The 14,369-nt window shown below is 31.1% G+C and overlaps 1 protein-coding gene across 1 annotated transcript in view; it reads left to right on the top strand.

Moving 5' to 3' along the window:
* The window catches only part of LOC127731050 (protein boule-like), a 50,880-nt gene extending 38,096 nt beyond the window's left edge, over window positions 1-12,784 (top strand). Inside the window, exons 10-11 of the mRNA XM_052239826.1 lie at window positions 2,676-2,837; window positions 6,777-12,784. Coding sequence (XP_052095786.1) covers window positions 2,676-2,837; window positions 6,777-7,163 — 549 coding nt within the window. The 3' untranslated portion in view covers window positions 7,164-12,784. The remainder of the gene's footprint in view (window positions 1-2,675; window positions 2,838-6,776) is intronic.
* The last annotated feature ends 1,585 nt before the right edge of the window (window positions 12,785-14,369 follow it).

Raw genomic sequence — 14,369 nt, forward strand, 5'->3', positions numbered from 1 at the left:
GTTTGAAGTTCGGTTATTCTTCCCTTCCTGTCGAGTGTTCATCGGACTCTTTAATGGTAAAGCACATGGAGATTGTTTACAGGTATCCACGAAGTCATGGAGGAGTACTTTATTCTGTCGTCTTCTGTCAATTTTAAGACAAATAATACACAGAAAAGTTTCATAGTAAACTGTTTATACTGATTCAGGCAGAATTGCACACGGAATGATGTCTTCGATGATATCATTGACTATGATGCAGCGGATATTCATAAAACCGACACGATCCGTTTCTGTCTCAAACAAATCGGATACGGAATCTTTTGAAACTGACTTTATGGAACCAATATCAGTGGTTCAACAATTCGACAGCAGCCTGAAATATGCCATATTTTCTTTAAATCGTCGTGAAGACGATCTAAAGAAGAAACCACTCCTCCGTGACTTCATGGATACCTGTAAATACACCTGTACGGTGGAAGGACGCATTTGAAATGTTAAATCAATAAGAAGCCACACAAACTACACAAAGATGTAGAGAAAATGAATGGTTGGCTTGAGAAATAAATATATTCTCTCTGTATCAAATCTATCTTCGATTGCAATGAGTATGCTACTTTAGGATAAGGGGCTGTCCCACTCATTGGAATTATTCTCCCTCTTACAATATTAAATATACCCAAAATGTGTGGCCTGTGTGAATTGAATTGAAATATGTCCTTAGCTAGGAGCTATGCTGCCATTTTTTTCATGCAGTCAAAACATTTCAGTACAGACCATTTACTTTTAATGGGGTGCTATGGATTTCACCCCAATCTTTAATATCTACATTTTTCTGATGCAAATACTCTACTCATGAAAACATTCTAGTAAAAATGCATATATGTCAGTGAATATGTTTCTTTACAACAATTCTAGTCGTTCCTTGTTTATAAGTGTTCCAGTATTTCATAATACCATAAATTTATGTCATAAATTGTATAATGACACTATGTTAAGATTCAGTTTTGGTTCAAAAAGGTGTTTACCTTAAAATGCCTGTTCATTTCATGTTGGTTTTCAGTGTTTGTTGTTTTAAAATGTTTTTTCTTCACTAGAAACTTGGTTTGTGTTAAACTGCTTGTTTAAACTTTATTTTAGCTGATAAAATAAAATATTTTTCCTACCTACCGACCCTGCAGTCTGAAGGTACAGTCGGAAAACTGCAAATAAACATATTTTTAAGGTTGGCCTTACTTTTAGTTCACAAATTGTCATGTCAAAATCCAATAAAATGTGACAGTAATTTTCCTAATCATTAATAAATGTTAATATTACATGTAGATGTTTTTATAGTGTAAACATAAACTACAATTCCAAGAGGTAATTTCTTCTCAATTTTGAAGGGCCAGTAAAATTCTGGAAATTTCTTACTTTATTTTCACAATAAAAGATAACTTTTAATGAACTAAACACACTAAAACTCAAATCTGGTAAATTTGATGTTTTCCCAATTTCATTGAAAAGCGCGTGAAAAAATAACCAAAACTGGCCAGGGTCCTTTTTCCCAAAATACCCAGAAAAAACCCTGCAATTATATATTTTTTTCAAGGAAATCAAATACATAACAAAATGGCATCAGAAATGAAAAGTTGCCTCAAATGACTCATTATGGGAAAAAGAAAAAGAACAGATAGCAAAGCATTGATTGATGAAAATAATGTGTTTATTTCAATATAAATAATTACCTGCATCAAACTTTTTACAATGTGCCTGGGCAGTCTGGCCTGTGAACAAAATTTGAATCTCCTGCAAAATACCTGTCCTTACCCAATCACAACTGGCTCAGTTTTATGTATGGGCAGCCATTCTGTCTGCAGCCTTATTCACTCTTTTGTGATTAGCGGGATAAGTTTAATAGGATTTAGTATCGGTTTTTTGTTTGTTTGAAGTGATTTTTGTCTGTTTTTTTTCAAAAAACTATGCTACAGGAGGAAGAGATCTCATGTTGTTTCTTTACAAAGTCTTAAAATCATATTTAAAGTAGATTGTAATCCATAGGAATGACACTGAAAGTGATTCTCTCTTGTTAACATATCAGAAGGGAGTATGCTACAGGAGGAAGAGATCTCATGTTGTTTCTTTACAAAGTCTTAAAATCATATTTAAAGTAGATTGTAATCCATAGGAATGACACTGAAAGTTATTCTCTCTTGTTAACATATCAGAAGGGAGTTTGTATGGCTGCATCTGAGAACACATTTGCAAGATAGATTGTTTGTCTGATACAGTATTTTTTGAACAATTGAATATATCACGCTTCTATGTTTGTGCACATGTGTCGACACTGGAAATTTAGAAAACATTTTTGCTTATGTAGCTTCTCTGTTCGGATAGGCCTTCCCATCACCTTACTAGTTATATTTTCTTAATTTATAAAAAATATTAATGCAGGTAAATGGCCCTGGCACATTACAAAAAGTTTGATGGAGGCAAGTACATCTATTTATATAGTTCATAAACTGAGGTCAAACTTAAAAGTCACAATTATATCCATTTCTGAAAATACAATCACATACTTACACTAACTGATTTATATTAGGGTAGAAACAAAATCTAGGATTTATGGTCTGAAAAAAAAATATGTTATGAAAAAATGATGTATGGGTGTTTTTACTCTGGAAAATGAATTTTAATTTTTGCTGAAACTTTTGTAGAGTCCAACACAAGCAATGACTGGATCTCCAGCTTATTACTACACAACTATGCAGACTGCCTCACCTGAGCTTATGTATGCCCAGCAACAACCACAGTTAACCATCCCGACAGGTGAGGTGTCTGATCCTGGCACTGCACTGATAGACGCTTCCTCTATGGAGGTAATCCCTCACTATGCATATTAATCCTTAACAAAGTTACAGAACTAGAGTCTAAATCGTATATGTAGTAAATTATAACAACTTGGCTGTCAAACATCTCTCAGTATCTCGCAGTTCTGTAACTAATTTGCATAATTCATTGTTCCATATAAATAAGTGATTTGTATGTTGTAAGTTGTTACAAGCTGGAAACTTCCAATGTTATAACCTGAAGTATATATGTATATGGATATTCTTGTTAATGTTATAAATAACATTATGTAAAGCAAACATTACATAAAGCAAGCTGTTCTCATTTTAAGGAGTGCAGTACAGTGCATGGTCAGATCATTCCATTATTTTTTATTTACTTTCGGGTTTGATTGTGATTAATTTGTGATGCCTGCTTGTGTGTTGCAAGAATTGATATAACTAAAAAGAATATATTTGTTTACTATTTATTTATTTTAATGTTAAGTTTATTTTAAGTGTTTGATTGAGTATATTCCTGTATTTGTTTTAATTTGGTTTCATCCTTGCTTTTGATTAACCCTGGATTAACTACACAGATTGGGACAATTTAAGATCGTTAGATTCAGGGTTCTGAACGATTTTGAGTTTATAGAATCTGTTTAAGATTCTATTCCTCATTATTATTGAGATTTATGTTTGAAGTTTTAATGATGTGAAGGAGGAGATGTTTGGGTTAGTAAAACTGCATGTTTGTAATTGATTTCTTCACTTTGTAGGTACGAGATGCTAACCAAAAGTGTGTCATGTCTTATCCATCCATGATTCCAAGGCTATTTACATAAACATGTATTATGCATTTATAAACAATAGTGCATGATGGCTGACTTTATTGCTCTCTCTAGCTTAGTATAGCTAATGCTATTTCTTGTAGTCAAATAGTATTAATAGCATGGATTTTCAAATATTAGTGCTTAGATATTTAAAAATAAAGGAAAACAAATTCTGAACAAGTTTTTGGAAGTAGGTTGATGCTAAGGCTGTTAGGTTATGTTTGATTCAGTAATCAGTTAATTTGAATTCTTTGTTTGTGTCTCAGAAAACAATATACAGCCTTTGTGATATCCAACTCTATATAACTTGTTGGTATTTACAGCATTTTTAACCACATCATTTTTGCAAAACTAAGAGATGCTGAACAGCTGATTTGGCAGTGGATCTGCAAACTGTATAAAGCAATATGTTTCAGAAGATAGAAGACCTGAATACTTCATACCTTGTATTCAGATGCCTTATGTTCTGAAGTTTCCATTGGTTACATGTACATTGGCCTCATTTTCATGGTTCAGCAACTGCCTTTAGTTTTTTATCACATGAATTTTGCACTTATGAGTAATAGGATATCTAAATTTTGTATATTGGGAGTGTACAAGGTCTACATGTCAAAGACGGGTGATCAAAGTGAAATCGTCTCAGATACTTTAAGCAGCAGGTCAACTAAATATTATGTGTTTGGAATGGTTGTAGGAGGTATGTATCCCCCTGACAAGATTCATCTGACCTTCACTTTATTTTCATGGTTCATTGGACGATTTGAATTTTTCTTTGTTCAATCCTTTTTCAGATACAAGAAGCATTTGGTTAACTATATTTGGTGTATGGAATGATGATGAGGTGTACATGACATTCTTGTGGGGTTCATCTGACTGATCTCATTTTCAAGGTTCATTGATCAATGTAAAGTTTTTGTGGTTAGGTTGGGTTTTTAAATGCATAGGTCAACTATATGGGGTGTAGAGAATATTTGTTAAGTGTAATGTCCATCTGAACTTGATCTCATTTACTTGGATCCTGGATAATGTTGAGCTTATGTGATACGTGTAGTAAAATCTTATCTTAAAAGTCTTTCAACATAAATTCAATCATAATCCGTTAAGCAGGCAAAACATTTCAGCATGTGCATTCTCGAGTGTGAGATTTCTGCATAAAAATTCTAGTGAATGTTTTTTATCAATTCTGTCTTAAAATGTTTGAATATATGTAACATCATGATGTGTTCTACAGTTTCAATAACAAACCCTATGGTAAAATGTTCTCTTTCTAAAAACCAGAAAAAAGAGAGTATGTTAAGCACCAAAAAAGAGGGAAATATTTTAAAATGAAAACTCATTCATACATTTTGTGATAATTGGTTGCATTTGTTTCTTTGAAATAGTTTTCATAAATGAGTAAATGTTGTAAAATACTGAAGAACTAAACTTCACACTAGTGCTAGATGCTTATAATCATGGTGTATATATTTTTTTATATTCTGCATATTGTTTCACCACACTAACATCTAATATCTTGTGGCATCAACTGCATATACACCATTTCTTAAATATATAGACTGGTTTCATTTTGTTTTTCATTAGTTATATGTTCTTAACACTTAGTATTTCACTAGTGTTTAATAGTGAATACTTAGCAAGAAAAGTTTCTTGAAGAAACATGAAAATGGCAATATTATAGTTTTTGCTTAGTTTTAAACAGCTTTTCAGTTTTGACACATTCATTGTGTGAAATATATGCTGAAAATAACTTGCTAAAAGGGCATTAAAAAGTTTAGTCTAATTTCTCTAGGTTTTTTTTTATTTTAAATAATTGTGGAATATACTTACAGTAGATCAGTTATTAGGGTTACAATGCAAACAATTTCTAATTTGACAAAAGTTTCAGGGCTTTAAATCAAATTTAAGATGCAGTTCAGGCAGTTTACTTGTCTGTTTTAATATACTGTGGATTCATTTATTTTCGTGGGTACCAATTTTCGTGGATTGCGGAAAACTTGCCTTTTCGTGGATATGTGATTTCGTGGTTTTGCCATATTCTGCATACAACCTGATGGTAAATTTGTACTTGGTTGAATATTTGAATTCGTGGTTCACCTCTATCCACGAAAACCACGAAAATTGGTATCCAACGAATATTAATGAATCCACAGTACTTAGTAAAATTGTTAACAAAGGAGTAAGTTCGGTAAGGGCCATATTTGGCCCCGATTATAAAGTTCAATGTTACAAGATAAAAAATGATTTAAGTTGACTTTAAGACATGTAAAAAAGTTAAATAGAACTATTTGTGTCAAAATTTTATTCTAAAGCGTTGATTTTTACATCCCAAATAGGTTAAAATAAGAGATTTTGGCGAAATTTGGCAAAATCGGCCAGATTTCAACTAAATTTAGGACCAGGAAACATAGAGCGCAGGCATCGACAACCTAAATATTCAAGTAAGACATATAAAATGTCTTTAAAAACATTATTTTAAAAGATCTTTTTTGTCGACGTATGCGCTCTATGTTTCCTGTCCAATAATCCATGGAACTTTACCCATTTTCATTGATTTTTTTGTGGAAAATCAAAAAGAGTACTATTTGTGACGTCATGAATAAACGCAGGAACGTAAATTTTCAACAAAAAGGCTTATTTCCTATCTAGTCACTGTATTAGCTATGATTCATTGTGATTTTGGTCAATAAATCCTAATTTGAAATATAAGCTAAAAAAGGGGGCTATTTTAAGGCCTTATCGAACCTACTCCTTTAAAGAAGGTGGCTTTTAGAGAAAAGGAGATGCAGAAAACAGCCACTTTCATTACCCTACTTTAAAAAGTCCTGAGGTTTCAGTATCATTGAGAATTACAACTGAGTAAAATTTATTAAAAGAAGTGCTGTTTGCCTAGCTTATTTTATACATGTCCATGAGGTTTTTTTGGGGAAATAATTTTTAGTTATTTTCACTACTTTTCTTCTTTGGTTATAATTTTATTAAGTCATTTATGTTGACATAAAAAAAAAGCAAACAAAAAACAAAATGAATAGGGTTCTGAATTAATGGAAACTGTTGTATACAACTAAAAATTATTTGACAACAAAATCAGCTAGTATATATGTATAATTGCATGTAATATATTGACACATTAAAGCTTGAGGAATGCACCTTGTTTCAGGGCAGCTTAGTCCCGGTGTGCCCTGCAGACCTGCCCCGCACATATGTCTCTGATGTCCCAGACCAGCCTGTGAGCACCACTGTACCTGTCTATCCATCATCAGTCTGTTCTACAACACTGCCCAGTAAGTCTACCACCACTGTACCCTCTGTTGCACCTTACACCAAGAAAACTGTAACCACAATCCCAAGAAGGACATTCAGCAGTCCTACAATTCTTGTAAAGCATGGTCACAAAGTTCAGAGAGTCATGATGCCTGCTAAACCTGTTGCTAACACTGGAGCTATACCTCTTTATAGACCTGTTGAGATGGGGGCTGGGGATGCATCGGATGCATGTGCTCAGTACAGCTACCTTGCAACTTCACCACCTCCAGAGTTCAAATGAAGATACTAACAAACAGTTTATGACAATTTTATTTTTATATGCAGCATGTAATATAACTATCAGGAAAGAAATTTTAAAAGTGGGTATTTTATTGGTACATTTTGTTACATAACTTCTTTTATCCAATCCATAATGGTCTGGTTTATTGCATAACCAATCTCTTTGTACTTTAGAAATGCTTTGTAAATCTCCAAATTTAGGCCATCTTTTAAACATTTTCAAGATCTGTCTCGTTTGAAGAAATCTTTTTTTTCAATAAAACAAATAGAAACTTTTTTCTTATTTGTAAAAGTGTTTAATAATGTATTTGAAATTGGAAAAAAAAAAAAAAAAAAAACATGATGGATTATGTAGGTTTGAAATATCTTTAAAATGTTTTTCGAACAAAAAGGTTGTCTAAAGTTGTAGGTTCAGTGTAGCATGTCAATGTTTAAAATATGTTCTAAAATGATTTTCAGCTCTTAATATCGACTCAATTTGATCTCAAGTTTGTTGTGTTGTTCATTGAATGATTGTTCTAGAATGAAAATATAAATAATTTTAATAAGGGTGTACTTTATATACAGAATTTATGTGTTATACTTTGTATTGATTAATTTTCAATAGATTTTGACTGACAGCCTAATTAACCTCTTTCAAAAAGAGTTTTTTTTTTTCAAATGTAAACTGCCAAAAAGGTTCAAGAAAAAGATAGAGCTGAAAGCCAAGTGTCTAATTTCCACAGAACATATTAATTTGCTGCCTTTAAAGCTTTTGATAAAATGGCACATATCATTTAATAAAGCATTTAAAAATTGCCAGTGCATCTTTCTCTTTTTTTTTTTTTTTAAAATAAAGAACTTGGATATTTTTTGGAGTTGTTTCTTTTCATGTTGTGACTTTTTTTTCAGTCACTTATTTCTTGAAAAGTTATGCAGATATTTACAATCATTTTCATGGTAAAAAGAGCAAAATTTCTTGGTACATTTTTGTTTATAAATCGTTAAAAAGTAGCCTCTCTTAAGTATTTTTCACCTTGTCAAGTAAGTACAAATGAATTCTGGCATTTTACAGGTTTTGATATTTATTCTTCTACAATTAATGTGCTTTTGATTTTACTCACATTGGATACAATTAAGTTAAATCTCCTTATGAAAACTACCAAAAATGGAAAAAAAAAAAAAAATCGGCATTAATACTTTTGGAAAAAAGAAACAACTTCAAGATAAACTTGCTAGCAGTTTGATTTTATGTAGTGAATAGATGGGTATAGTGATTGCATCGTAATATAATAAATGTTCTACCTTATTTCACTGATGACTTGGAGTGTAATAATACATATGTACTATAATTGTTGAATTTTATGTATTAAGGGGTGGAAAAAGTTAATGTCTCAGTTACCTGCAGTGAGCAGAAATTGTACTTGGCTGCCTGTTGTGGCCAAGATGCTGATGTAAGCAATATGTCTGCTTGGCCACTGTGAGAAATTATCTGGTATCTTCCCCTGACTTTGTTTTCTACCAAGACACTAAAGGCAAAGCATCAAACACTAGCAGGATTAGCATGTTTAGCTAGCATCAGTAAATTTAACAATAATTAATCATGTTAATGGTAAGAGTTATAATCTAATGCATTTCAATTAAAGAAAACTTACTTATTAGATCATGGCATTATAGCATAAAAACCTGTTAGAATATCTTTAAAGGGTTTGTTCAGCGCTGGTCTGGAAATTGAGTTAATGAAATAAGAATAAACTTTGTTTACAAAATCTTAATTTTTGATCTGCTAAAGTAAGACGTTTACTCCATGCAACCCTAATAGTTTTGTCTGATTAATCATAACTTTACGCAAATTTGCCACTTAAATAAAAAATATTATAGAGAACAGTTTTTCTACTCAAAAACATTTTCTTTGCAAAACTTTGTGAACATTAGGGAGAATGAACGAGAATCATGAGAGAAATAGGGACTCGAGAAATGTTTTTGCTGCTGTGCCTTTATTGTGTAGAAATGTACATTATTTATGAAAATTTTCTGTTTTTTTTTTTTTTTTAAATTCTTTTCAAATTCATGACAGCATAATTCAGAATGTTCAGTCTTTATGTTAAACATCCTAGAAGTTTAAAATAATGATAAACTGGAAGTTAGGTTATTTTAAATTAAAAACCAAAAGCAGATTTTTAGATGTAACTTTTATGCTGTTGTTAATTGTTGAATTTTGTTTACAGATGTAAAGTACATTTTGTACTATATCTGCAATGCTCCTTTTAACCCAAAACAAATTTACACACAACGATTAATGTATTTTTTTACAAATTGTTGTTTGATACACCATTTTTTCTGTAAAATTGTTATTATACAACTAACTATACAAATGTTTTAATTATTGTAATCAGATATGTTTGTTAATGTATGTCCTTTAATGATAAGATTATTTTATAAGAAAACAAAACTCGTTCCAAGCTTAATATTTTTAATGGTGAAAATTAATTGTTTCCTCATTCTGATACTCATTTATCTTCCCTATTGGAATGAGTGGAAGGAAAAATAATCAAAAACTTGTCAAAGTCAAGTAGGAATTTTGAAAGGTATTGTTTTCAAACAGTTTGTTTCATTTTGTCATTGGTCATCAGTTTTGAAGAAAAAAAACTTGTATATTTATATGAACACTTCTTGATTGTCATTTTGTGTCTAAAAAGATCATTCCCATTTTGTAAATGTTCATTACAGTGCTTTAAAAGTTGTTGTGTACATTATATGATTCTATGCATAATGGAGAAGTAAAGTGCCTTGTATAACATGTAAATTTACAGAAACTTTGTACTTTTGTATGATATGATTGTTTGATGTATGTATTGTTTGGTATCATTGTCATCTTTTTATTTTTGATATTGCAAATACTGGTATTATAGTTCTCAAATAGTAGATTACAACTGCTCATTTTGTATTGGGAGACAAGTTGTAACATTTGAAATAGATAAAAAATTATTTAAAAAAATAAAAATGATGGAATGTTACAGTAGACATATCTAAGATTGAAATATTCTAAGATTTTACCATGTACAGTTATTGACAATTAATATAAATATAGACCACCATATGGGAGTGACACTGGATATAGGTACTAGCTGAAGTGGAGAGAGGTTGTAAAATTTTGTAATCACAGGCAAGAATTCAAATTTTGTTTATGCATTTGTAATTATTGCACATATCTAAAGATTCATATAATGATATGTTGGGAATTGGCTTGTTCTCTAAATCATTTAGGAACCTTTGACATCAGCGTGAATTAAATCTGAAAATAAAAAAAAGATACCTTCTAGTACTGGAAAAAAGAGTCACTTCAGATAAAAATAAAAAATAGCCAGTTTAATGCTTGTAAAGATTGGATATTTCAAACTATTATTCAATTATGACTCAGTATAAATACACAAGACCATAATTTTCATAAATTGTCTTATTAATCACAAAGACAGCCTGCATTTTACAACCTTTCTCCGCTTCAGCTAGTACCAATATCCAGTGTCGCTCCTATACAGTGTAGACATACACAAGTAATGTCAGAAATCAGTTAAGCTATTGCTTGCATATTTGTTTTACAGTATTAAGGTGTTAAGATTATTGTCTAGTCCATTGTTGAGGTGCTATTTTAATTTTGGAAAATTTACTGATGTTGCGAAATATATCAACCGTCCAAAAAGACCAGCAATTGTTTTTGTTGCATGGACTTTTTGAACCGTCCAAAATCTGACAATCAAATTATATTAAGAATTTATGTTTTTTTTAATTGATATATAGTGTTAGTATACCTCTGGTTTATGAATGCTTGTTGTGTGTACAGTATATTTATCTTATTCCATGGGAATATAATCTGTCCTTTTTTACTGAATGAATGACATCCAAGCAATTGATTCAGGTTAGACTTTCTTCTAAGTTTAAAAAGTTATGCCCCTTAGAAATATTAATTACATAGAAAATTGCATTGTTAACACTCTCACACTTACATTTCATGTAGGTTAGTTATGAACTTTATACCATAGTTTCTGAGTGTTTATTCATCGAAAAATAAGTTGCTCTTTGAAATTGAGAACACAAATTAAAACATTTAGAATGGTCAGTTTAATATAAATTAAAGAGATGTGTTTTGTATATCACAAAGAAAATTACTTTATTAACACAATAAAATGACATTTAGGGTGTTTTAATGTTTAATGTTACCCAGTGTTTGTCTTTTACATCTATTGTGAATATACCTAAAACTATTTCCATCTCTGTATTCATTTCAGTTAATATACACCAGTATAGATCAAACAACCAAAATGCTTTCCTGGGCACTGATTGGTCAAACTTCTGATCTTTAAAAAGTTGTCAGTATTTTTAAGCCAATATCTTTTTTAACCCACTTAAATATCCTCTGCACTTTCTTGACAAATATTTGAGTGTTCTGGGTTAAGGTAAATAAATACTTGCAAGATGATTTTGCTCTAATGTGTCTTTAAACCTTTAGCTCTAGAGGCAAAAAGAACATTGTTTCATTCAGTGAATTTGGACATATGACATAGTGAGCAAATTGAATGGGGTTCAATGTTCGGTTTAGACGAGGGTTTAATTCTGTTATGGCCTATAAACTCAGGGTTTAACCAGAGGTATAATATTGGTTGTGTGTTGTTGTGTTTGTCATTATTTTGATGTATATTTTGGTTTAAGTTATTTTGTTGGCATAATTTATTACACATTTTGGTTTTTTTCCCTTGAATGTGAGATATCCCATTCATTCATTTATATTTTTTTTATATTTCATGTTTTTAAAAATGTTTAACCATATTTTTTTTGTTTTAGAAAATATATTTCTATACATGTCATCCTCATATCTATTGACCTTAATGTTTGTAAAATGCTATGAAATTTCAAGTATTATACAAATAAAGAGAACAAAATCATTTAGTCAGTTGATGCAAAGCTTGACTGGTAATACAATATCTTTGTCTGTATAGATAGCCTTCTGGCAGACAGAACAATAATTTTATCAACTCTATTCTTTACCTAAACTACATTTAAGACCTTTAAGGTTAAGTCTTCCTTCAGATTAAAAAAAAAAAGTAAATAATCAAACACCTGAATCATATTTTGAAAGGAAATAGTGCTTGATAATATATATTGTAGTTCATATCTAAAGAAAGGTATTTGAATAGGGGAGTAAATTGCATATTAAGAAACTTAGTCTCTGTATTAAGATTGATATGTTTTACTTATTATAATTTTGTGCTTATATACAATGTCTTTGAAATCCTATGTACATTCCACATTTTAATGATAAATGTATAAAACCATAATAAAAATATTTTGCAATTGTATTTCAGTGTGAAAATCAGTATATTATGGAGGAAAAAAATTGTCGTTTCTTTGCATTTCGTAGATCATCTTATGAAAAAAAAAAATGAATGTTGCTATGACAGGAATTGATCCTTGATTAAAATAAATGCTCAGAAATTTTCTTTTTCTTCATAAACTGAGTTGTCTTGTCATATTGCCACAGGGTATCATTTGCCTTTAACTGGCACGTCTTATTGCTTACCCCTGTTTGTGTGAAAATCATGTGTATGTATGTACTACGTATGGTCAAGTAAATAAATGTCTTGTCTATTTCGTTTGTTATCACTGAAGCCGTTTAGAATTGACTTTAGCCATGTGAAAGTTGTATTTTGATTGAATATTTTTACTTTATACCTGTACTCAATTTCAAATATAAGATAGTTTTAATCTGGCCACCTGCATGCAGAAAGATCACCTGTGATGCCACTGTAGCATAAATAGTTCCCAATTCACATGTTATGAAAAGATTTCTATAATAAAATATAAGCAGCAGCCTTAACCTCAAGAAATATTTAACTTGCATCAACATATTAAGGAAATAAAATGTTTGACAATGTTGTGTTCAAAAGATAACATTCAACAGGTCACTCTAAAGACCAATTGATAAATTGGACAGCCAAACCTTAACACCACCAAAGGCCCTAAAAGGAACAGTTAAACACCATCTAAGGTCAACTTTGCCTGAGGGAGTTTCAACCGTAGCTTTATTACACTTGACAAAATAAAAAAGAATGGAAATTTACAGAAAAAATGTATCAATTGAATCATGCCAAATCACTGACTACTAGGTAGGATGGATCATCAGCAGTGGTAGAAAACCAATATATATTATTACAGCATGCATAGCACAGCATTTTGAATAACTTTCATCTGGTAGACTTGTGACTAAGGCTTGTAATATATGAACGCACAAAAACATGAGAGCAGAAACTGAGCATTTTAAACAGTCTCGAGGTTTTAAGCAACCTTAGCATTGGAAGTGGCAAAATACCTTTTAGATATAATTTCACAAAGTTTTTCCTTTGCTAATGAAATTTATAATCACTGTTTTCATGAATTAAGTCTTTAAAAAGTGAATTTAATACATTAGACTATTGGACACACTTTAATGTTTCACCTGCTTTACTGATCATAGCTGAATTTTATGTTGGAAGTTTGAGTTCCAAGGTTTTCCTACAGATATTCAACAAAATGAGGTCAAGGTCAGATGAATCCTGTCAACAAACAAGAGCACCTTGCACTGCATACCAAATAAAGCTTTATTACAAATTGAAGTCTATGAAAATTTGATGTTAACTTTACTGAGAAACTAATCTAATCGGAAGCAGATATTTAGGTGATAAATGAGTCATTATAATCAGGGTCAAGGTCAATTGAACCCTGTCATAACATGTACATCTTGCAATCAATCTATAGACCAAATGTAGCTGACCTGCAGTAATTGAAAAGTGAGATGACATGAATTTTAATGAACAATCAAGGTCAGTTTAGTTCTGCCTTGTACATCTTGTAATGATTCTAATTACAAAATATAACTCTCCTATTAAAGCGATCGGGAAACCGACAATTTGCAACAAAATTGAAAAGAACAATGAAAATGAGGTGAAAGTCAGGTGGACATGTACACCTTGTCATTCTGTTCACCAAATTTTTAGACACAAAAAACTACTGGATATTGAGCAACACAAATCTAACCTATAACCAAGGCTTAATTTGGATGCTGGTGTTGTCCAAACCCCATTGCTAAAGGTATGCTACAAATGGAGCAAACAGACTAATCAGGAAGTTGAAACCTTTATAAAAGCACCATCTTCAACTTGCTGCAGTTTATTTTTTGGAAAGTTGTGATTACATT

Source organism: Mytilus californianus, unplaced genomic scaffold (genome assembly GCF_021869535.1).
Source record: "Mytilus californianus isolate M0D057914Y unplaced genomic scaffold, xbMytCali1.0.p SCAF_2, whole genome shotgun sequence".
NCBI classification, from domain to species: Eukaryota; Metazoa; Mollusca; class Bivalvia; order Mytilida; family Mytilidae; genus Mytilus; species Mytilus californianus.